This window comes from Coregonus lavaretus (assembly GCF_964263955.1).
Source record: "Coregonus lavaretus genome assembly, chromosome: 16".
In the NCBI taxonomy this organism is placed as follows: domain Eukaryota; kingdom Metazoa; phylum Chordata; class Actinopteri; order Salmoniformes; family Salmonidae; genus Coregonus; species Coregonus lavaretus.
In genome coordinates this window covers 756,133-782,033 of record NC_140003.1, presented here as the reverse complement: position 1 = coordinate 782,033, position 25,901 = coordinate 756,133, and the positions used below count along the sequence as shown (strand labels likewise).

The 25,901-nt window shown below is 44.7% G+C and overlaps 1 protein-coding gene across 3 annotated transcripts in view; it reads right to left on the bottom strand.

The window, feature by feature from the left end:
- Positions 1-25,901, bottom strand: part of LOC311143712 (E3 ubiquitin-protein ligase MYCBP2-like) — a 316,497-nt gene that overhangs the window by 57,646 nt on the left and 232,950 nt on the right. For all 3 annotated transcript variants that reach the window (XM_084179581.1, XM_084179580.1, XM_084179582.1), the window contains exons 49-60: positions 25,700-25,797; positions 24,848-24,964; positions 23,714-23,854; positions 20,397-20,630; positions 18,122-18,254; positions 14,881-15,006; positions 8,510-8,701; positions 6,732-6,842; positions 4,252-5,961; positions 3,762-3,931; positions 2,230-2,474; positions 89-256 (exon numbers count right to left, since the gene is read on the bottom strand). In XM_084179581.1, coding sequence (XP_084035707.1) covers positions 89-256; positions 2,230-2,474; positions 3,762-3,931; positions 4,252-5,961; positions 6,732-6,842; positions 8,510-8,701; positions 14,881-15,006; positions 18,122-18,254; positions 20,397-20,630; positions 23,714-23,854; positions 24,848-24,964; positions 25,700-25,797 — 3,445 coding nt within the window. The remainder of the gene's footprint in view (positions 1-88; positions 257-2,229; positions 2,475-3,761; positions 3,932-4,251; positions 5,962-6,731; positions 6,843-8,509; positions 8,702-14,880; positions 15,007-18,121; positions 18,255-20,396; positions 20,631-23,713; positions 23,855-24,847; positions 24,965-25,699; positions 25,798-25,901) is intronic.

The following is a 25,901-nucleotide window of genomic DNA, read 5'->3' as shown; positions in this document are numbered from 1 at the left end:
TGACACACACTACACCCACATACAGTACACACATAGACATAATCACAGTCTGCACATCTCTACTCTCAAAAAGAGGTGCGTGTGTTACCTGGGGGGCATGGACTTCATGTTGCTCTCGGGCTCCTCGAACACGTTGGGGCAGGCGTCGGGGGTGACTGAGATGTAGGGCGCAGGGACAGACGTGGAGCGCAGGTACCTCATCTCGTCCTGGAACAGGTTGTCATCCTGGTACGCACCAAAGTTCTCTGTGTGTTGCCTGGAAGAGGGGAGACAGATTTACATACATGTATCATATGTAGTTAAAGGATTTAGTGTTTAGGTTACAGTGGGGAAAAAAGTATTTAGTCAGCCACCAATTGTGCAAGTTCTCCCACTTAAAAAGATGAGAGAGGCCTGTAATTTTCATCATAGGTACACGTCAACTATGACAGACAAAATGAGAAGGAAAAAAATCCAGAAAATCACAGTGTAGGATTTTTTATGAATTTATTTGCTAATTATGGTGGAAAATAAGTATTTGGTCAATAACAAAAGTTTCTCAATACTTTGTTATATACCCTTTGTTGGCAATGACACAGGTCAAACGTTTTCTGTAAGTCTTCACAAGGTTTTCACACACTGTTGCTGGTATTTTGGCCCATTCCTCCATGCAGATCTCCTCTAGAGCAGTGATGTTTTGGGGCTGTCGCTGGGCAACACGGACTTTCAACTCCCTCCAAAGATTTTCTATGGGGTTGAGATCTGGAGACTGGCTAGGCCACTCCAGGACCTTGAAATGCTTCTTACGAAGCCACTCCTTCGTTGCCCGGGCGGTGTGTTAGGGATCATTGTCATGCTGAAAGACCCAGCCACGTTTCATCTTCAATGCCCTTGCTGATGGAAGGAGGTTTTCACTCAAAATCTCACAATACATGGCCCCATTCATTCTTTCCTTTACACGGATCAGTCGTCCTGGTCCCTTTGCAGAAAAACAGCCCCAAAGCATGATGTTTCCACCCCCATGCTTCACAGTAGGTATGGCGTTCTTTGGATGCAACTCAGCATTCTTTGTCCTCCAAACACGACGTGTTGAGTTTTTACCAAAAAGTTATATTTTGGTTTCATCTGACCATATGACATTCTCCCAATCCTCTTCTGGATCATCCAAATGCACTCTAGCAAACTTCAGACGGGCCTGGACATGTACTGGCTTAAGCAGGGGGACACGTCTGGCACTGCAGGATTTGAGTCCCTGGCGGCGTAGTGTGTTACTGATGGTAGGCTTTGTTACTTTGGTCCCAGCTCTCTGCAGGTCATTCACTAGGTCCCCCTGTGTGGTTCTGGGATTTTTGCTCACCGTTCTTGTGATCATTTTGACCCCACGGGGTGAGATCTTGCGTGGAGCCCCAGATCGAGGGAGATTATCAGTGGTCTTATATGTCTTCCATTTCCTAATAATTGCTCCCACAGTTGATTTCTTCAAACCAAGCTGCTTACCTATTGCAGATGCAGTCTTCCCAGCCTGGTGCAGGTCTACAATTTTGTTTCTGGTGTCCTTTGACAGCTCTTTGGTCTTGGCCATAGTGGAGTTTGGAGTGTGACTGTTTGAGGTTGTGGACAGGTGTCTTTTATACTGATAACAAGTTCAAACAGGTGCCATTAATACAGGTAACGAGTGGAGGACAGAGGAGCCTCTTAAAGAAGAAGTTACAGGTCTGTGAGAGCCAGAAATCTTGCTTGTTTGTAGGTGACCAAATACTTATTTTCCACCATAATTTGCAAATAAATTCATAAAAAATCCTACAATGTGATTTTCTGGAGAAAGAAAATCTCAATTTGTCTGTCATAGTTGACGTGTACCTATGATGAAAATTACAGGCCTCTCTCATCTTTTTAAGTGGGAGAACTTGCACAATTGGTGGCTGACTAAATACTTTTTTTCCCCACTGTATGTGGATGCTACCTCCTAGCAAATAAATGTTAAGAATTCCATGATGGTTTTCACTGTGTAACATGTTCACGGGATATGGGTAAGACATTATACACAACCAAAATGTATGATCATCATCGCTTCAATTAAAGTGGCCACAGCGCTTCAAGTGTAATGCCGTCCCAAAGGGCATAAAACCAAAAGAGAAGGAGACTGTTTGGGAGGCAAAAATAAAAGGAGATCACCTTTAATTTGTTCCCTCCCAGTCTCTCCCGTTCTTTTAATTTTGATCATCATCATAATAGCTATCCATCATTTACCTGGCTAGCGTCTGCAGGTAGAGGCAGCCGATCTTGTTGGGCATCTCGTCCGAGACGCCCTCCTTGAGGCTGGGCAGTGTGGAGTGGAGCGGGCGAGGCGGGTGGTGGCACAGCAGGCTGGGCTCGGCGGCACTGCTTAGGGACAGCAGGAACAGGGCGTTGGCACGGATCACCTGGTGGGCCTCCATGGTGGGAAGCGCCCGCGGCGTCTTCACCTGCAGGGGCTTCTTCCTCGACTGCTTCACCTGGATGGGTAGGGAGGGAGGTTAGAGGTCACGGGTGGGTTAGAGGTGGGGGCAGGTAGCCTAGCGTTTAAGGGCGTTGGGCCAGTTATCGAAAGGTCGCTGGTTCGAATCCCCAAGCTGGCTAGGTGAAAAATCTGTCAACCTGTCCATGAGCAAGGCACTTAACCTTAATTGCTCCTGTAAATCGCTCTGGATAAGAGCGTCTGCTAAATGAATAAAATATAAATGTAGAGCTTCGGTTGGAAGCGTGCGGTCAGATCTTTGGGATGAAAATATTTTGGTTGTCCCGCAGATTATTTGGAAACAGCCGTTCTTTCTGTTTTTTATGCGTTAGCCTCCCTATTGTATTAAAAACACATCTTTGTTGCATTATCCACACACTCAGAATTCGCTGCTTCATGTTAAGCAGCCTACCTCCTCTCCTAGTTGGGGGTGCGAGATCAAGTGCGCCTAGTATATGTGTGGTCTCAATGAAATAGAGTAGGTTGCCTATGCATGGGTGTAGAAGCACGGGGGCAGTTATCTTTCCAAGGAAATGTACTTCCTAAATATGATTAGGCTATAGTTTACTACATTACCTAGAAATAAATATTGATCAATCATATTTGTCTCCCTCTGAAAATCCTCCCACTCCTAAAAGGTAGGCTATAAAACATAGCTCAAAAGAAAGTGCCAGTCTCTCAAACTCAGCTCTCTTTAAACTACATCTAGCCTATTAGCTGATATAGCCCAGTAATACACGTGAGAATCTCTGGTAATTAAAGGCATTTCTTAGGTCATTTTGAAATTGCCTATAGGCCGCAAAATTGCTGCGACCATGGCTGGGAAGTGAGCTGCGTCGCATACGCCTAAAATAACATAGCGAGACTGCGGTTGGTTTCGGGTCCAGTTCTTGCGGTAGCGGGTGGGAGTCGGACAGAAAGCCAGTGGGTGTGGGCGGGTGTGGTATGAAATGCTGCGGGTGCAGGTGGGATGAATAAATCAGTCCCGCGCAGACCTCTACTTGTAGGCATAATGCATTATGATGCCGTTATAATGCATTGTAAGAGTGTCGCAAGCATGTTACCAAGGTTGTTTATGAAACCATATGGTTGCGAAAGGTTATCCTCTGAACTGTGACTATTACAGTGAGAAATTAGTACAATGAGCATAATATGTTAGTGTTAAATCCTGATTGTTAACTATCCAAGTATCTGTTTGTTAAATTTCCATTTGAACTTGAAGAATTTAATGTGTAAAGATACAGTACAAAACAACAATTGATTGATGCGTAGAAAAGTACAGTACCTTTTCCCTGGCTGCAGTCTGCTTCTCTCTCAGGTACTTCTCCCTGCAGCGGTCACACACCAGGTACCAGGTGCTTCCTCCGATCCCGCCGTCTCCACAGTTCCCCGCCCAGCCCCCGCAGAAGTGGCCGATGCTGTTATAGCCCTGGCCTCCCGCATAACGACCGCAACCTGCCCAAGACAAAACACAACAAATTAAGCTAAAATCCACAGACTAAAATATAACATATTAATATACATGTATCTCTATGCTAAGATCATATTGAGTTGTGCTGCCGTATTAGCAGAGATACAGTGCAAATGGTTTAATGGGGTTAGCCACCATCTGCCTCGGTATGAAGAAATGTTCCGCTTTAAAGCGTTCTTTTCGTCCACAAAAACTTTCTAGTCTGACTTTTATATGTGAGAGGTAGGCTAACCTCTCACAGTGATATGGTATGTGTATTTCTGAACGTATGGAATAAAGGCAAACACAACATTGTTGGTCTTACCTGGGTGGGCCTGCCTCATGTGGTAGGTGACAGGGTAGGGGTGCGACTCCCCACACAGCTCACAGATGGTGTCCTTCTCCGGTCCCCCCATGGCCAGCTGGGCCATCTCCCCAAACAGGTTCCCCCTGGGACGCACCTCCACTTTCTCTCTTTTCTTCTTCTCTTTCTTGGACTTCTTACTGTCCTTCTCGTTCTCCTTTTTCTTCAGGATGGCGCTGGAGCCCGGGCTGGGGAAAATCATGTTCTGGGTGGCTGCCTTGATGGTCGCCATGGAGATGTCCTCCCAGAATGCAACGAGGTGCTGGAGGGTGAGCGGCAGGATGGACTTAGCCCTCATGGCAGGGTGAGAGGTCACCTCAAAGGAGACGTGCTCCCCCTTGCCGTCCTCGCACTTTTCGGGCAGCGGAGGCTCTTTGAGCATTGACAGGACCTTGTTCTTGTTGATGCTGCCCATCTTGGAGATGTCTGGCCCGTGTGGGGCAATGTTGAACATATTGAGGGCCGAGGATATCTCCAGTGAGTGGCGGTTCTTCAGCTTGCTTTCCTTCTCCTCTTGGCCGCCCTGTCCACCCAGCGAGCTGCGGATGGGCGCGTGCTCCTTGGTCCGTTCTGGGTTGAACTTGAGGAACGAGGAGCAGGCCATGGCGTCGTGGACGATACCCTCGTGCCAGAGGAACGCGGCGAAGACCGCCCGGGCACACTCTGCAACTGAGGGCGACATAGCCTGCTTGGCGGGCTCGGCGAGCCTCGACGAGCTCTCGCCCTTGAAGAGCGGGCCCGACTTGTCCTTCTTGGGGCGCACGTGGCGGCTGGAGGTCTTGCGGCTGACTTTGGGCGACAAGCGGCTGCTCTCCAGCTCCTCCTTGACGGGTGCCTTGCCGATGCTGAAGTGCACCTTTGAGGAGCCCTCCTCTGCGTTGCTCACCTCCGCATTTTCGTTGTTTCCCTCATCATCATTGGAAAGAAGAGCACTAGACGTACACACCTCCACCACCTCGCTATGGAGGTTCTCCTGGGTCACATGGGGCGACGGGGTGCGGTTCCCTGAGTTCCTGTCACCTCCTTTGCTGCTCCCTTCCTTGGGTGGTAGTTTGGGTTTGGGCGAGGTGGACCTTCCCCTTAGGGGCTCCGAGGTGAGAGGGACTTTCTTCTTCCTCAGGGTGTCCGGGTCCAGGGTGTACGAGTCCGACTTGGACCTTTCTCTGGGCGGGTCCAGCCGATCCTTGGAGGAGGGGCTGACTTTGGGTGGGAGGTTCTGGTCATTAGGTTGGTTCTTGTCTTGTGGCATGTTCTTGTCAACTGGTTGGTTCTTGTCCTGAGCAAAGTTCTTGTCGTGCTGGGTGGAGGAGGAGCGTGGCGAGGAGGTGCTGGAGGGGCTAGACCTCCCTGAGGAGGAGGAAAGGCCCTTCTGCTTGGGCGAGGAGGAGCGGGAGCCAGGGTTAGGCGACTCAGCGCGCAGGCCGGAGGAGTTACGATCACGCCCGTCGGCCTTCAGTGCCTGCAGGGTGTTGTGGTTGGGTGAGTGGGAGCGGCTATGGGAGTCCGACCGCAGCTTGGCAGTGTCCGACCGCAGGATCAATGCCTCGCTGGCCGGCAGATCTTTGCTTTTGGACTGGTCTGAGGTGCGACAGCCGCGCCCCTCCTGTTTTGGGGAGCGACTTTCCTGTCGTTGTTTGGAGGCCGGGGACATGGGGCGCGCCCCTGAGTTACCTAGTAGCCAGCCACAACATAGAAACAGTTATACTATAACTCAGAGGTTTACTGTAAAAGGCAGCACATCCGAGTACGATACTCAACATCTAAGGGTCAACAAAAAGGATTATGAAAGGGAAGAAAAAAATGGGATGAAGGGGAGGAAAGAAGAGAAACAACAGTAGAAGTCTGGGAAAAAATTTGAAGAAAATATATTAACATAAAAAAATGAAATAATTATTTTTGAGTCAATAAGAAACCTCCCTTAGACGGTGGAAAGTTGTGGACCAATACATTTGAGTAAAGTGACAGCATTAGAGCAGAGGACATAGATCATTCTAGAAGAGCCTTGACATTAATTAATTAATTTATTTTACCTTTATTTAACTAGGCAAGTCAGTTAAGAACAAATTCTTATTAATTATTAATCTACCTATGCATGTCTGAAGGCCCCTTACACAGACAAGGGTAGCTAACGGATCATGTTGCAACTGATGAGAAGAAGCCCATGCAGCCCAGCACTGTCCCCTAGACTAGGTAATATATAAATGGTCTTTAGAATGGATCCTTTCTAGGGACATTAGTCCCACCCCTAACCTCTATGTGAATAAGCATCTCCCCTATTCCTTCTGATAATTGTAACTAGTGTTCAGTTTAGAACAAATTATCTATTTACTTGTGTTTTACTCTTGATAATCCTATTTATCCTGTTGTTCGGCATTAACTGACTCAGTAACTGACACCCACATTTCAGTCTGAAGGAGGCATGCATTCTGTATGTTACCCACCCTTTTGCCTGAGAGCAAGAGATGAGAGAGCAGAACCATGCCCAGCCGCGGACGCACTGCTTTTGTGCACACGCTCGTGAGAAGATGCAAGGTTGCGTGATGAAGAACCATCTACAGCGGAAAACAGTGGCAGGTAAGCAAAACACAGGGCATGAATGCAGGGACACCATCACAGAGATAAGAAGAGTAGAGTGTACAGGTAAGGAAACACACCACAGAGAGAAAGAGAAGGAGGGAGAGAGAGGGATTGAGAGAGAGAAGGAGGGAGAGAAAGAGAAGGAGGGAGAGAGAGGGATTGAGAGAGAGAAGGAGTGAGAGAAAGAGAAGGAGGGAGAGAGAGGGATTGAGAGAGAGAAGGAGTGAGCGAAAGTGAAGGAGGGAGAGAGAGGGATTGAGAGAGAGAAGGAGTGAGCGAAAGAGAAGGAGGGAGAGAGAGGGATTGAGAGAGAAGGAGTGAGAGAAAGAGAAGGAGGGAGAGAGAGGGATTGAGAGAGAGAAGGAGTGAGAGAAAGAGAAGGAGGGAGAGAGAGGGATTGAGAGAGAGAAGGAGTGAGAGAAAGAGAAGGAGGGAGAGAGAGGGATTGAGAGAGAGAAAGAGGAGGGAGAGAGAGGGATTGAGAGAGAGAAGGAGTGAGAGAAAGAGAAGGAGGGAGAGAGAGGGATTGAGAGCGAGAAGGAGTGAGAGAAAGAAGGAGAGAGGTGGAGAGATAGAGGATGGCCATTGAGAGTGCAAAAGATGGAGAGTCAGACCAACAGACATATGGAGAACAGACAGCTATAAGAGAACAGAAAGCGGGTAGTAAGAGATGCATGAACTAGGGCTGGGAGACATGAGTTTGAGCCAGGGGCTGAGAAAATGGAGTGAACGGAAACTTATTGCTACAGGTCATACTTTATTGAAACCTAATAGTTGGGAGCATATCCACTAACGTGACCATGAGATTGTCTCTGATTTATGCACCACAGGTGCTGTGAGTTAAGGTTAGTAAGTTTGGTCATATTTACACATTCTCTAGGAATTTGAGTTTAGTGTACCTGCCCAGGACCTTTTTAGATATTCAGAAATGTAAAGAATGAAAGCTTGTAGTAAACGAATACAGTAATAAGTACACAAAATGATGCTTCCTAAATTCATATCGGATTATTTACACTAAGGTAGTCTACATTTGCAACGGGAGCACTTAGCAGGAATGGGAGCTGCAGAGCTGATGTTTAAAAGTAGAATCAGTGATATGCGTTTACCAAGAGGAGCAGGGTGACTTCTGACACAAACAAAGACCGTGCGAAGGCAGAGGCTGCACTAGTCAACATTTGTCGTCAGGCAGCTATTCAATTGTAGGAGATAAAAGCAAACCTATGTACAAATGCGCAGATGCCAGTATCTGTATGGGTGATGTCGAATGCAGCCTTTTGCCTCACTCTCTTGACAATATCTCTGGGCAGACTGCTGCTCGTGATCACGTCATATCGCTGAGTCTCGGTTTAAATCAGGGATGAAGATGAAGAGGAGAGAAAGGTCACTGGTATATAAACAAAAAGCAAGCAGCTACATTACTAGGCAAAGTACCGTAAGCACCAGTCAGAACATAACAGCAATGTTATGGTGTCATCAGTCCCCCGATGCCCCCCCAAAAACAGAAATAAGCTAAACAAATATGTATGTAAAGTAAAAAAAAATCGCAAACAAAAGAGTGATAAGCTAAGGAGGAATTAAGATGGGACCAGGCAGCACCTGTGCAAGCAAGCGCCGACACTGTCATACAGACGGACAGACTTACTCGGAAGCTGTGGCAGCGGCTGAGACACTTGGGACCTGGGGCATTGTCCAAACACAAATGGGCTGTGGACATGGGAGGAGGGAGGTTGGGCGGCTTGCTCAAATACGGAGGAAGAGGAGGGAGGAGCGGCTGGAGGGAGGAAGGGCCCAGACTGAATGGCACTATTCAGTATGGCAGTCAACCGTTGGTCACCTGCAAATAACGGAAGACAAGGGGAAGGGGGGGGGGACGGGGGACTACAGCTTAGCTTACACTATGGTCTTATAGGATTCCAAAAGGGGGGGGTATCAATCAATCAATGAATCCATTAAACAGTAACCATTAAAGTGTCCATTGATTGATCAATCATCTCCCACACAGATAATGCCGGAGAGGTGGAAGGGGGTGGGGGGTGTAGGGGGGGTGGGTGAGGTGAGAGTTTCTGGACAGGAGGGGGAAGGGGGTAAACTAAAGTGACATGTGGTAATGGGTGATGTCACAGAGTGGGGTTTTGGGACAGTAATGGCGATTGGCTGGGCCGGGTTTGTGTCACTTGGGACAAAGTGTGGAACCCAAATAGGGAAAATAACACTGTTTGTACTATATGTACTGCAGTATCTCTAAAAACGTAAATGGTACTAAGTAAATGGTAAGCAAGTTCTGAAAGTCCAGCCCCTTTATTCAGATCTATTCTACTGATTAATTTACCAGCTAAGAAAAAACCTGAGAAAAAGTTGGAGGGAATTTGGAGAGGAAAGGAATCCGATGAGCCAATAGGAAGCTGTGGGCGGTGATTCCGATTTGGCAGGACACCCTTTTTCGTTGGGGGGGAACTTGTGTTGGGAAGAGATTCCAGGTCCCACCTGACCTGGCAGAAGCACACTGACTGGCCCATGCACACAGTCTGAGACACATTATGCCTGAACATAGCAGTGATGTTAGATATGACATACACACACCATGAAATACAATGAGACATGCAGAACAAAAACATGGACATCGAGTTAGTGTTTATTGACAGCCCCTGTGGCCTTGAGGGTCAACTTGATCCAGTATGGGGAAAGAGTGCTGTTTTGGGCCACTACCCCGCTTTCCCATGCTTTTGAGTGCACCGCTAACTGATACAATCTGTTTCCACTAGTATTGCTACATTCTCCAAAAATGCTAGCCAGAAGATTTAGGACTCATTCTGATCAGCTAACTAATTTTTAAAGGGTTTGGACAAAATGATAACACCCTAGGTATTGTGGTGTACTTTGCATATTGCATCCTTATTGGCCATATGCTAATGAGGGCCTGTGGGAATTTAGGTGTTCATGAGGAAAGCATCTCTCGCTCTCTCACGTGGCTTGTAATGTGAAGCAACGTCAAGCTACCAATAAATGTGCCTTCATAAAGATACACCGTAAGTAGTTATTTTACTCACATATAGACAAGTCTGATTACACGACACTGTGTGAGAAATGGACTAGAACGAGTGTATTTACCAACAGAGTTTAGCTCAACGGGTTGAAAAGTTTTGGGAAGAAAATGGAGGAGGCTAATCAGCAGCCACCGGCAGCAGTGGATGGAGGAAGAGGCCAGCCGCCCATGCAAGGTGCAGCGGGAGGGGCACAGATACTCGCGAATGCAGGCCAAAGTGCTACATTTAGCATACAGCCGCCGGAGCTGTTTGATTTTTGTAAACCGCAAGAATGGACCAAATGGATTAGGAGGTTTGAGCGCTTTTGTCAGGTGAGTCATCTTCACACAACAACAGAGGAGAACCAGGTAAACACTCATGTACTGTATGTGCGATGAAGCAGATTACGTTTTCTGGGGTCTAAACCTAAATTAACTCGAGCAACAACAGTATGGACAAGTAAGAGACGGATTTCATGCATTCTTTATTGTGAAAAATAACTTGATCTATGAAAGAGCCCGTTTTAACATGTGGAGGACAGGGGGAAAATGAAACAGTGGATTATTTTGTCACAGCCTTATATGCCCTAGCAGAGCATTGCAACTATGGCCTTTTGCATGATGAGCTAATTAGAGGCAGGCTATCCGTTGGATTAGCAGACATGCGTCTGTCAGAACGGATGCAGCTAGATAAAGATCTCACGCAAACTGAAGTGAAAAAGCAACAAAGTTGCCTGCGAGGTGAAACAATAACAACGAAAGAGGCATGCTCAGTGGATAGAGTTATGCAGAAAGGCAGCCAGTATCAGTGGAAACAGATATTCCAGCGTGAGAAAGCTAGCCATGGTAATGCTAATGACAAAAAGCAGTCAGTGTCGAAACTGTGGCAAAAGTGTGCAGCTAATGAAGTAGTGTGTGACCCTGTAAACAAGGTTCAAAAAGAGGATGATAGCATTTTCCAAGGAACAATAACAGCAGGAGGTGACCCATGGATGGACAGAAATGTGAAATTCAAAATAGACACTGGTGCCGATGTGACTGTTATCCAAGACAATGTGTTCAATCACATTTTTGCAGGAACCAGCAAGCCAGCTCTGCAAAAATCAACAAAACCTCTGCTAGGACCAGGAAGAGCGTTGCAAGTGTGGTTCTACAAAAGGGAGAAAAGGTGACACTGGAGGATGTGTATGTCATCAGAGATCTACACACAGCTTTACTAGGCAGACCAGCTATCACAAAGCTTGAGCTAGTTGATCGACTTGACAGCACTGATTTACAGACACTGAAAGAAAGCCATCCAAAGCTGTGCAGCGGTCTTGGCACAGTACAACAACCATATACCATCAAGCTGAAACCCGGCGCAGAGCCCTACTCACTCCATGACGGATTCCTCTGACATTGCTGCCAAAAGTCAAGAAAGAGCTAGAGCGCAGGCAAGGGTTCAAGGTTGTCACCAGAGTGGAGGAGCCCACGGACTGGTGCGCCAGCATGGTGGTTGTCCCAAGAAGAACGGAGATGTGCGGACATGTCGATTTCACTCGTCTCAACGAGTCAGTGTGTAGAGAAAAATACATATTTCCCACTGTCGAACAAATCCTTGGCTCAATAGCTGTGGCGAAGATCTTCAGCAAGGTCGATGCGAACATGTGCTTCTGGCAGATCCCGCTAGCTGAGGAGTCAGTTAAGCTAACAACCTTCATCACACCTTTCGTTACTACTTCAACCACCTGCTTTTCGGCATCGCTTCAGCGCCTGAACACTTCCAGAACAGAATTGTGACAGAGGTCACTGAAGGCCTGGAAGGTGTGGTCTGTCACATGGATAATGTGTTAGTCTGGGGCCAAACACAGGAGGAGCATGATGCAAGACTTCATGCCGCATTTCAGAAGATGGAAAAATCCGGCTTAACTCTGAACATGGACAAATGTGACCTGTCAAAGCAGGAAGTGACAAAGACAGAGGCTGTCAAGGAGCTGGCAGAGCCATCCAACGTCAGCGAGCTGCAGAGTTTCCTAGGTATGGTGAACCATCTAGGAAAGTTCATCCCTCAGCTGAAAAGGACAAACCTCTCAGAGACCTACTCAAAGAAAAACCACTGGTACTGGGGGGCCGACCAAGCCAGAGCCTTCGAAGAGCTGAAGGGGGAGCTGACATCCACACCCGTGTTAACCCTGTACGACCCTAACAAAGAGATGTGTAAGCCGATACGTCTTCCTATGGACTAGGAGGAGTGCTGCTGCAGAAGAAGTGCGAGGAATGAAGACCTGTTGCCTAAACTTCTTGGTCTCTCACAAAGACCAAGCAGAGATACGCTTAAGTGGAAAAAGAAGCTCTGGGGCTGACATGGGCATGTGGAAGATTCAGAGACTTTCTTATTGGTCAACACTTTTAGTTGGAAACTGATCACAAACCTCTCCTGAGCCTTCTGGGGAACCAACCCTTGGACACCCTTCCCCCACAAATCCAGCGCTTCAGGATGAGACTTATGAGATACTCCTACACGATTGCTCATGTCCCTGGAAAGAATATGTGGACTGCAGACACGCTGTCACATGCAGCAGTCATAGCCAAAGCTACTGCTGCAGAAAAGGAGCTCATGGAGAGCACAAATATCTATGTGGACGCCATCGTGGAACAGCTTCCAGTGAGTGTTTCCTACATGGACAATCTGAGAGAACAACTCAAAGCAGACAGTGTTTGCTCAAAAGTAATGACAATGTGTCAGGAAGGATGTGAAGGACCACTGAAACTGTATTGGGCAGAATGTGCTTTTCTCACAGTGCACGACGGTCTCCTGTTGAAAGGAACAAGACTTGTCATTCCATCAGCCTTACGAAATGATGTCCTCACCAAGCTGCACGAGGGTCATCAAGGTGTGGTCAAGTGCAGAACACGCGCACAACAGGCTGTGTGGTTGCCTGGCCTTGTGCTTAACTGCAGGACATGCATCAAAGAGCGCACAAACCACACAGAACCACTCATATCATCACAACTTCCAGAGAGACCCTGGCAAAGACTGGGAGCGGACTTGTTCACTCTGAAAAGCACCACCTACCTGCTAGTAGTGACCTGCTGGCTGCCTCGTCGCCAGGTGTACAGTGTTTCCTCCGACACATTGGTGCGGCTGGCTTCTGCGTTAAGCGTGCACTGTGTCAAGAAGCAGTGTGGCTCGGTTGGGTTGTGTTTCGGAGGACGCACGACTCTCGACTTTCGCCTCTCCCATGTCCGTACGGGAGTTGCAGCGATGGGACAAAACTGTAACTACCAATTGGATACCACGAAATTGGGGAGAAAAAGGGGGTAAAATAACCCCCCCCCCAAAAAAAAAGTAGAATAATAATTGTAAAATATATTTTTTAAAGACATCACCTCATCCCTATGGATGGACCTGAAAACAACAACGCTACTCAGGAGAAGATTCAAGTGTCTTCACCACTCCGACCTGCCAGAAACACCAACACCCTAGGTCATCACAGATGTACCTGCTACACCCAGAACAAGGTCTGGGCGAGCAATAGTTAAACCTCAAAGACTGGAACTATAAGTCAAAGCAAACAAGAACAAAATACTGAAAAAATTGCATATTGCATCCTGATTGGCCATATGCTAATGAGGGCCTGTGGGAATTTAGGTGTTCATGAGGAAAGCATCTCTCGCTCTCTCATGTGGCTTGTAATGTGAAGCAACGTCAAGCTAGCAATACATTTGCCTTCATAAAGATACACCGCTAGTAGCTTTTTTACTCAAGCATAGTCAAGTCTGATTACATGACAGGTATGTCGAAAATAAGCTAAACTTCTAAAAAGTGAACAATACCTTTAAGATTTTGCTAATGCTATGGTCTCCACTATTTCCCCAAAACTACAAAACTAGAGAGATATTCTGAAGCCAACACTCTACATGTTAATTAAAATCAATATGCCACCCCTGATTTGGGAAGCTAAAAGCAAGACCAAGAGAACCCAGGAAGCCCACAGGAGTTGTGAGACAAGAAGCAGGAAGTAAACAGGAAGTAAAAGACACAGTGGATGCAGAATGACAGTGGGAGAAGAACTGATGAAGAGCAACTGTATGTGGAGACTTGTGCATCTCTTCAGCAGTTCCCTAGTCACAGTGAATCATACGTTTTGTACCCAAAGTGAAAATGTATCATGGTTGTTAAAATAAGGCACTGAAGACATGATTTCAACAAGTGGGTTAATTGATGAATAAATCAGCAAGGTTTGTCAGGAAAAGGAAACTACTCCAATGCGAAATGAGAAAAATATTTTTGACATCCTCACTTGAGATATGCATGCATAACTACAACTAGCACAATGAACCCCTAATCTTCAATGGTATCTGTAACTTGTGACACTGTCTTTTGTGTGTATTTTGTATTTTTCTGTAATATTTGATGTACACGCTGCTATTTCCCTGTTTTGCCTTCATGCCAGGTCACCCTCGCAAAATATATTTTTAACCTCAATGGGTCTTACCTGGTTAAATAAAGGTTAAATAAATAAATACATCTGAGTGTCTCCAATAATCTGACTTGCATAGGCAATGTCATGAGTATATCAAGTCAGAATATTACTAGTCAGACAACTTATCATAGAAGGAGGGATAAGGAGAGTAGCAAAGTAAGGCTAGCTTAAGTTTGTCAATTTTTCATTCTCCTGGTTGTGATTCTAACTCATCCTGACTAGCCAAGTGCCTGAGGATGACAGTTGCTAGGTGCCTACGTGTGAGGCACCTTGGTAGCTACATCTGGGTTTTGTTCATTTGGTGGCACAACAGACCATGTTTTAAAACACTTTGCAACAGACAACGAAAACTAGTATTTCCTACTGGAATAGATACACTACTTGCCCATTTTCTTACGTTTTGTGCCTCATAACCACGACCTAAAGCAGAAGCAGCTGTAGCTACCAAGCCCCAGGTACATATTTAACTGTGTAGGCGTCCCTCTCCCGCCCAGCCACCAAGCCACGTCCCCCGGCTGGCCTCACCTTTGTTGTTTGAGATACCATAGTCGAAGCCCTGTGCCCCATTGGCTGCAGTAGCCCTGTTGAAGGCCTGGACAGAGAAGGGGCTAGGTGGGGGGGTTTGGGCCCTGTGTTCCAGGAGGGTTTGTTCTGTTGGGAGAGGAGACAGAGCTGGACCACGTTAGCTCCACCAACAACAGCAACCAAAACATCCATTCAAATCCATGTTAGATTCGTTAAAGTTACTGTCCAGTGAAAATCTCACTTTTAAAAGTTCATATATTCTGTTAACTCATACCCAAATAATGTTGTAGACTCTTCATATACTCGTATTTGTGGCCAAAGCAAAAATGTGAGAAACAAATAACCTTATCTCAAACAGACAGTTAAAAAAAATGCTTGCTATTTCCTCACATAACATGACGTATCGTTTTTGTCCGAGACGTCTCATTGGCTAAGCTGGCTAATCAGCTGTTTACCACACCATACTGTTGTTGGGGTACGCAGAACACCATTAACCCACAGAAAAGCTTTTTAACATATTTATTTTAAAAACTATTTTACTCATATTGCATATTTAATACAAATCTGGAAACACTGGACACTGACAGTAACTTTAAGAATAACCTTAAAAACTAAGATGAGTTAGATCTGCGAGAACCCAATCCCAACTTGAGATCGAAATGCTCAACTCAATTATATATATATATATATATATATATATATATATATATATTTTATTTTTATATTTTATTTTTATTTAACGTCATTTAGCAGACGCTCTTATCCAGAGCGACTTACAGTTAGTGCATACATTATTCTTTTTTATTTTCATACTGGCCCTCCGTGGGAATCGAACCCACAACCCTGGTGTTGCAAACACCATGCTCTACCAACTGAGCTACCTCCCTGCTGGCCATTCCCTCCCCTACCCTGGACGACGCTGGGCCAATTGTGCGCCGCCCCATTGGTCTCCCGGTTGCGGCCGGCTACAGCAGAGCCTGGATACGAACCAGGATCTCTAGTGGCACAGCTAGCACTGCGATGCAGTGCCTTAGACCACTGCGCCACTCGGGAGGTCAATTTTCTTTAGGTCAACTCTCCCATTTGACTTGATTTACACCAAAGTTCAATTTACAGGTATTATCTCAAGTGCTGGTTCAGCCTAAAGAATTAGGATCTGTCCAGATACCAGGTAAATTCCACCTTCTTTCATAGAGGAGACCTCTGGGCCCATATTCAAAGAGCGTCTCAGAGTAGGAGTGCTGATCCCGGACCAGTTTTGCCTTTCAGATAAGACTACATGGAAGGGGGGGGGGGTGGATCTGATCCTAGATCTGCACTCGTACTCTGAGACACTTTGTGAATACGGGCTAGGGTTGGGCAGTATCCAGATTTTCATACCGTTCCTATAGCATACAGGGGTATACGGTATTACCGGCAGTGCACACAAGGAGCACTATTTCTTTCCAAATGTAAATATATATAATAATATATATATATAATATATATATATATATATATATATATATATATATATATATATATATATTCACATTATTTGACTGTATTGAAAAAATGCTAACAAAAGCTAACAATTTTTAGGGAAATTCCACTGCGGACACTAGCTAAATGCTAAGAAGCATGAACAAACATTTCTAATTGCAAGGGCCGACAACCCAGCTCATAAAGTTATACAACAATCTTAAAAAGGCTACTCGCAGTTTTATACAAATACAAATGTATTTTTGTTAGTCATCATGCATTTTATTTATCATGCGCAGCATACAGAGAGAGCCTAGTTTGAGGAGCGGAATAGCCTACCGCCTGTCAGACAGCAGGAGAGTAACTTAGCTCTTCAAAGAGCCTGTAGGCTACTGGAGTGAAACCTGTAAGCCCAATCATTGCGCAACAAATAACAATTGTAAATGCAATTGCGTGTTAAAAACGTTGGTGGCCACGATTAGAATTAGCTATTTATATTTCTCAATCTCAGCTCGTAATTAAAGCGCGCCTCCAATTCACCGTTCGAGTGCATAGGCTATAGCCTGCCTACCGTTGACTATCAGCACGTCCCCTACCACTTTGCAATGTGAGCTTTAGGAAGTATAATTGTTTGAAACCTGAACGTTTTTACTTGACTTCAAATAATGAGGCATTTCTTACCTTGCTTCAAAGTAGCCTTGCGGAAATCCAGCCATAGAAACGTGGAGGCAATTATTTTATAAAGACTTCCTCATGCCAATAAACCAGCATTTCTCTCCTGTTCTACTGCTTTTCATATAATTTACTTTGTTGTCCAGAAGCCAAAGGCACAATCCTAGTCATATTAGAAACCCATCATAGCTGTTGCTATTAGATTTCCCCTCTTTCTAAGTTTCTACCAGATATTTTCATCTCTGTCACATATGGAACTACTCGCATTAGGTGCGCTGTTTAGAACGGTGTTATCCGCGATTTGCATTTTGGAAAATGTTTGAAACTGACGTTTTATTATCTGCTTCATTATAGGAGTTGCATGTTCAATAATAGGCTATCGCCTTTTGACTGTAAGACGATATGCAACAATAGCAAGTCTGTTTCCATTAAGCTCTTAATGAAAATGTCCGGTCCTTGTATGCATGCATAGTATCAAAGAGGAAGAGGTGAAGCGAGAGGATTCACTCTCCCCAAAATGTCCAAAATAAGCCCAATGAGTTTCTATGGGCTTTTTTTGGGCCTAAGCTTGTCGCCTGCCTTCCTGCCTTGGGACGACTCCCATTGTTAGGGCGGAAACATAACCGTCATTATATGTACAGATCTCTGATAGTATTTTCTGTTGGTCACACGTTTAATGTTTGGAATTTTTTTTTACCATTTGTTGACCGGTTAATGAGGGTCAGTTAGTCGGCAGTAAAATTGACAGAAATGTGCATCCCTACTTGCAAGCTAGTGACTTAGCTATCAAGTTAGAAAACCAAATACATAGCTGGAGCCCTGAGCTGGAGATAATTAAATTGGCACTTAGTTAGATAGTTAACTTATAGTTAGTTATAAGCAGTGGCATAGCACACACCCCTGCAGCTCCCGCGAGGGGGGCCCTGACCCCAAAAAATAAGTTTATTTAAATTTTTATGGACGGTATTGAAAATCATGCTGTGGCAAAATAAATTATACCCCGGTATATGGTATTTACGGTATACAACCAAGTCTAATACAGGCTCTGATAAATAAATAAAAAAGGACACAGGAGTAAAAGCAGTAAGTTAAGTAAAAAGGCTCTTACCTTCCTCGTGGCGTAGGTACTGGTTTCCCCCACGGTCTCGGGCCAGAGACCAGGCCTCTCCTTCGTCGCTCTCGCAGAACTCCACCACGCTGTTTTTGTCCAGCTGCACCCACGTCCCATCCGTGTTTACCACCTGACGCACAACACAACGCTCTTTATCCCTATACACGCACACACACAAATGCTACAGTCCTCACACGCACACAAACGTACACACACAGCACCATTCTCTCAAATATTATCCCATCCCCCTATACAAAATGTACATAATTCCTACAGAGTAATTCCATATGGCATTGTAGCTATAATGTTTCTCATAAAAGCAGCATTTTGCAGAGATCACTGGCTAAAGAGAATGAATTAAACAACTTACTCTAAAAGTGAATCATATTGAAAGGTAAATGCATGTTTGTCTTGGTTTTCTAAAGGTCCTGAAAAATCATCACTTTAGACAGACGGACACAGATGGAAAGTGGAAATGTTAATAAATGCAGAGGTTGCACTGCGTATAGAGAGAGAGACTTAGTGAGTATTTATATGATTCCTCGTAGCCTAATATCTCCTTGCCACCTTCTCTACCCTACCGGAGGAGGAGGTCCAAGGTTCCTCCCCTCAGACCTTCTTTTCATATGCGTGTTGAGAAGGAGACGAGGAGATAGGACGTGGGGAATCGAGGAAAGATTAAATGAGAAAGAGCCAGAGAGCCATTGGTTCAGAGAGAGCATTCTAGTAACAGCATGACAACACCACATCCCCCAATCAGAGGTCAAGCAGGAAGTAGGCACCATTCAGCACTTCCGGGTCAAGGAGTTTTAGAGACTATCAAAATCTGTGGCGAGAAAAAATAGGCACTTCCGGGTAAAGGAATTTTAGAGAGTATAAAAATGTGCACAAAGAAACAAAAAAGAGGACAGAAGGTGTAAGAGGGGAGAAGATTAATCTGAGGTACAGCATGGCTTCAGCATTTCAAGAATCCAATGTTAGAAAATAGTGAAGGATATATATATTTTTCGCAAACCTCAGAAAATATTGAATCAGTTTCAAATTATAAATAAACTAAGATAGTTTATTTAAACTATACTGAACAAAAATATAAACATGAAATGTTGGTCCCATGTTTCATGAGCTGAAATATCTCAGAAATGTTCCACACACACACACAAAAACCTTATTTTGTGCACAAATTTGTTTACATCCCTGTTAGTGAGCATTTCTCCTTTGCCAAGATAATCCATCCACCCGACAGGTGTGGCATATCAAGAAGCTGATTAAACAGCATGATCATTAGGTGCACCTTGTACTGGGGACAATAAAAAAACTCTAAAATGTGCTGTTTTGTCACACAACACAATGCCACAGATGTCTCAAGTTTTGAGGGAGCGTGCAATTGGCATGCTGCCTGCAGGAATGTCCCCCAGAGCTGTTTCCAGATAATTAAATGTTGATTTCTCTACCATAAGATGCCTCCAATGTAATTTTAGAGAATTTGGCAGTATGTCCAACCGGCCTCACAACTGCAGACCACGTGTAACCACGCCAGCCCAGGACCTCCAAATCAGTCTTCTTCGTCTGAGACCAGCCACCCGGAGAGCTGATGAAACTGAGGAATATTTCTGTATGTAATAAAGCCCTTTTGTGAGGAAAAACTCATTCTGATTGGCTGGGCCTGGCTCCCAACTGGGTGGGCCTATGCCCTCCCAGGCCCACCCATGGCTGCGCCCCTGCCCAGTCATCTGAAATCCATAGATTAGGGCCTAATGTATTTATTTCAATTGACTGATTTCCTTACAGTAACTTAGTAAAACCATTGACATTCTGCATGTTGCGTTAATATTTTTGTTCAGTATATATTAAAATGAACTCAAATGCATAAATGCAAAAGGAAACAAATAAAAAATGCTGTAGCCATTGGAGTGTTCATAAAAGAAAAGAGCCTCCACACATCGAAAGAAAGGACAGAGCACACACCCACACCCAGAGGCATCTCATGTATTCACCCTTTCAATGGCAAAGTACATACATCCAAAACAAGTCAATTTACAAGCAAAAGGGGGAGGAAACAAACGACATTACAATGACGTCTGTCTGTTTTGCAAAGAGAGATCAAAGTAGAGGAGTGCAAAAAAAAAAAAAAGTATAAGAACTACAAAACAGTAACTAAGTCATCTAGATTAATTTATTAGAATTTAACGGCAGCCACAATAAGTCATTTAAGACATCACATTTGTCATTTTCAGGGTTTTGGGGGGGGGGGGGGGGGGGGGGGGGTGCGTACCTCGCCTACTGCCTTGACCGTGTTCCCAAGTACTAACATTCCAATGGGGATACCCCTAAGGTTTGGGCAGCTTCTGATGTTGTGACCCGAGGGACCAGTCTTCACTACCTTATAAAGCCCAGGGCCGCCGCCCTGCCCCGCCCTGTCCTGCTCCCGCATTGAGGGGGCCTCATAGGAGGGGCGGCCACTGGAGCTCACCTCCTTAACACTCTGCTCCGATTGGCCTCTGGCCTCCTGCAAGAGGGAATTGACAGGCGTTAATACCAATCAGGCTAGGTTAGAAGACCACAGTCAATGGAAGAGTAGTGATGGATTTGTCTAATGTGATGTCATACTTTCATCCTGATTCCTGACAACTGTGTGTGTGTGTGTGTGTCTTATGAGAGAGAATATAGCGTGACTAGTGTTTCAGGTTATCAAATGATCAAAGTTCCATCATAGCTGTTACAGTTTTACAGTACTGTCCAAAGAGCTATCAGTTCAACAAAACCAGTAGGATACACTCTCTCTAACAAATGTTGACATAAGCCTAGAGCCTAAAGTTTACTTCAATGTCGCAGCAATGACTATCACATTTTCGAGGACACCCTATGAGCATCAAGTGCACAGGTGGTTGTTGGGCTGATACTGCCTCAATGGCATCAAGTGGACAAGAAGACAGTCTTCATTGGCAACACCTGAATGCCACAAAGTTCTCAAAAAGTGTGACGCCTGTCAATTCCCTCCCTCAACAAAAATAATGTATCACTTCATACTGTACAGGCTTGAAATATGTTTCAATTGTACATTTACTTAACCACAAACATTGTGAACATGTGTGAAAAGTACAGTGAAAGTAAACCTGAAGATTTAAAACTCAGAACGCTATGAATTTGATTTGCTATATGAATTCAGTACACTGTTGCATCAATGTCACTCTAAAATAGATGATACGCCAGAAAATAAATGGTCCGGTTCAAGAACATTATCATGGTGGATAGATGTGTGGTTATGGGTAGACTTCTACTAACAAGGGAGATGCATGTTAGTACGGGAAAAAGTACCAAAAATGATCCACTCACTACTGTAAGTCGCTCTGGATAAGAGAGTCTGCTAAATGACTAAAATGTCAAATGTAAATTATAAATGTAATCACAGCACTAGACACATACAGTAGGCTACATGTCATCTACCCTTTCAACATGTAACGTATTGGTGTCATTGTTATTAACCCTCATGCAACACACAAATGTCAATTTCACTCAATAGCTTGAATTTCATGTGAAATGGGAACAAAGTTATGACGGGACAGACAACATAACAAATGGACCTTGAATGAATAGTTGATTCCTAAAGGGGAATTGAGGTAGAACGACAGTGTTCTTATATTAAACTACTCATAAAGTCATGCAACTGTGGTTAAAAACTCATGTCCCTGACGATAAAACTCAAAGTTGACTATAACTCAAATTCTAGAACTTCACAGGGGGGGGAGGGGGTTTCAATAGGACACGTAGAAATAACAGATGGATGAAAAAGTAACAGAGCAGCCAAGCCATACACATCTCTCCTTCACACAACTCACCTGTGGGAATATAGTTAAGGGGGTCCACGACAAAAAGCCGATATCCCTGACTCCTTGGCTAGCGTTAAAGACACTCTGAGCAACAAATCGTAAGTGCAAGTCAAGAAACGGCAGAGGATTCATTTAAGCGTGAGAAAGAGAGAAAAAGCGCTGAGGTCTTTTTTTGTTGTTGGGAGAAATCATTATTTTATTGTATTTTTTGCAATTTTGTCCGTGTATAAGTTATTTTGTAATTTGAACTTGAGAAGAGTGGGCTGTCACCAATTTTGACGGGGGTACAGAGCGTAGTGCCAGTAACCGAAAGGTCACTGGTTCTAATCCCCGAGCCGACTAGGTGAAAAATCTGTCGATGTGCCCTTGAGCCTGGATCCACTTAACCCTGGATAAGAGCGTCTGCTAAATGACTAAAATGTAAAATGTACCAGATAGGCCTTGTACACAAACAATTGTGAAGGAATGGCAAGATGTTGTGAAGGATTCGGAACGGAGACATTTTGTTATTTTGGGTGGAAAGGGGTTGGGGTGGAATTTTTAAACCCACTTTGGGTTACAGCAATGGTGAAACAATCAAATATATTGAGAGAAAATCACTTTCAAGAAGAAGAAAAAAACGTCCCAAAAAATCTTCCACACATAGGATGTAGTGTGTCATGCTGTTTTCGACAACGCCCTTTACATAGAAGCCTCTGTGAACCTTAGAAGGCTCATAGGTGGAATTGTGGAGTGGTAGAAGCACAATTTCTACATGAAGCTGTGTTGGGGACCAATGATTGCCTCATGACAGAAAACCATCCATTTAAATGTGAATACGTAGGCAATGACTTTTAATTAATGAACGTTAACATTTCTAAATCTATCCACGCATGAAGTCCCTGATTAGACAGGGCCAGTTTCCCGGACCCAGATTAAGCCTAGTCCTGGACTAAAAAGAACGCATCATTGAAAAATAAATTTTTTAGGCCAGGACTAGGCTTCGTCTGAGTCTATGAAACCGGCCTTTAGATTTTGGAGATTGTTTGTTCCATGGAGCAAATTTATGTGACAACTCTTTAGAGAGAAGAGCTTTTTTCGTCTTGCTCTGAGGTGCCTGTGCTTATGAAGCATGGGCAAGAAAAAGCAATGAGGAAGAGGTGAAGAGAATCGCAGATAGTGCAGCTAAAGACCCTCAAACTAAACACACTGAAATTGCTCATCTACTACCTCTCTCTTTTTGGTCAATTCATGCATTGGGGATGCCTTCAATGCATTAAACATTAACTGATCATGTGAGGGTTTTTCGAGAGTCCAACCGAACACGATTCTAGTCACACTAAAGTAAATATTTTTCATCCCCTGAGAGATGAGTTAAGACATGCACGTTGCCCTTATGCTGCGTGAATGTCTGTTAGTGAGGGCTCATGACATGGCAGTGACGTCCATTTGGACACCTCATGCAACAACACACTTAAGTCCTTTCGAACTCTTAAAGGAGGTTCTCGATCCTTCATGCTTGTAGACATTTGGGGAACGGATACCATCCAATATCACTAGACACAGTGTAGGTAGGTAGTAGATAAAGGGGGAATCTTCAAACTTCTATACAACCATCATCATACATCAAATCAATCCCATTGAGTTGGGGGGTTCCAATTGAGTTACACATGAATGGTGGAAGCACTGATCTGTGATGTTTTCCCCAAATGAGCAGCATAGAGGGGTAGACTACCCTGCTATCCTACAGACTGACTGACTGACTGATCGTCACTTTACTTACGTTGGCTGGGACCAGCAGGCTCCTGCCCACGTGCTGGTTAAAAGAGAGGCACCAGGCTTCAGTGTACCCATTCATGTTGGGCACATACTTCTTTACTGTCTCATCATTCAGCCTGAGCCAAACACCATCATCATTGTGGATCTATGGGAAAACAAGCAACAGAGGGCAGAGAGCACAGCCATGTCCCCCTCATGTCACTATGGAAACGGAAAGAGGGGTGGCGGAGTCCCCCAGGCAATAAGAACACCTTACGCGAGGCTGCAGCGGGAGAGAGAGGGAGGCCGAATAATAGGGTAGTCAACTGGGCTGAATGGCTCCAGAAACCCAGATTCAACAAAAAGGAAGGCAGAGTTACCTATACCGAGTGGAGAAGAATAATGTAAAACCCAGATTTAAAACCTGTCCTAAAATAAATGGTTCATGCTTGGTAGCATGCTTTGTGAAAACCCACTGAACTGAGAGTAACATCACTTAGGAGAATGCTGTGACTCGCTCTAGTATTGGTTTGGACGGTCTCTGCTTTTTGCCAAGGTTCGAGACGATGTTTGAGAAGAGGTTTGATGAAAACTATGAAACGCTTTCATAGGCTAAAATGGAGGACGAAATTCTGTACGCAACATGCTCTGCCATAATGTTGATGTTTTTCCTCACTGCAGCCTCGGAGTGTCTTGCATGTGTATGAAGCAACACAAAGGCAAAAGTAACAAATGAGAAGCAGCAATCACTAGAAAGAGGTAGACACACTGCACAGTTTTACTGTACTCAAAACAGTCATACACATTTACTCTGTAGATTGCGAGGACTGAATCCTGACTTGTGATCTGCGCATATATCTCAGATTTCCACTGAAATCCCCCACTGACCATAACGTATGACCTGCGTGAAAGTCTGAGGTTAGGGTTGCAAAATACCGGAAACTTTCCCAAAGTTCCCAGAAGGTTGGAGGAACTTTTGGGAATGTTTCTGTAATGTTGCAAACCTTTAAGGTTACACACCTGGATCTCAAGCTAGGATTCAGTCAAATTAAAAGAGGAATTAAGGAAAAAACAGAAGACAAACAAAGAAAAGGTCAAAGAAAAGAAAGAGAATCTAACGCTACAACACGATCAAATCGCCTGGTCTAGAGCAGTTTACCTCATCAATGAAAGTGATGGTGCCATTGACTTGCACTATGCCTATCTGTTCGCTCTGCAGGGAAGGGTGACTACGCACACGGAGGCCTGCGCTGTCCTTGGACACAAATTTGCGGACCTGAGAGAAGCAGAGGAGACAGGAAGACAGTAAGCCGTAGGAGCCTCAAGAGGGGAAAGTGAAAAAGAGGCAGCAGAGGGGAGGAGGACACTGCAGAGACACTGACATAATCGTAAAGGCAATGAAGGCACCGCACAAAGTGTACACACACACACACACACACAAACAGTGGGAGAAAGTGTAGAAGTACTCCGTTCTGAACAGTGCTGGTTGGACATATCCAGTGCAAACCCAAGGATGACTTGAAAAACAGTAAGAAACCCTACCATCCACCCAGTTCTCTTATCGGCGTTAGATATGATCCACTGTACACAAGTTCAGAAGGGAGATACAAAGAGCTGAGTGGAAATGTGCAGTTTGTTGCTTGTTTCCCCATTTTCAGTTTAATTATAGTCAGCCACAAAAACAATGATACAGAACTTGGTTCGTGACAGTGGAAATATTCACAGCATTAAAACATACAACACTCCTCATGTTGCAATGTTCTTCATGATAAATATCTACACAGATAAGCTTCAGTTGGAATGAGCATGAACAAGACGTAAATATTCCTATGGATTCCATCCAGACACTTGCAACAACAGCTGGAGTAAACAACCAGATACAAACAGTGAATGAACACACAACTGGCTGTGACGGAGTGTTTTCAGGTATTTTGGTTTAGGCACGTGTCTGTTCTCAGATGAGTGTGTGTTCTCAGCTGTGTGTGTGTGTGGTCAGGTGTGTGGGTCTCACCTTGCTAGGTTGGGGCTCGGCCTTGGGTTTAACCATCTGTGTGCCAGGTGGAATCATGCCTTTAGGAGGGTCTTTCACCTCCACCTCCAGACCAGCATCTAGTGGGTTAAACATGCACACAGTCCACACTCAGCTAGCAGATAACTTTAATTTATATTAACTTTAATAACTAACATATGTTTAATAGATTTCCTAGCTAATA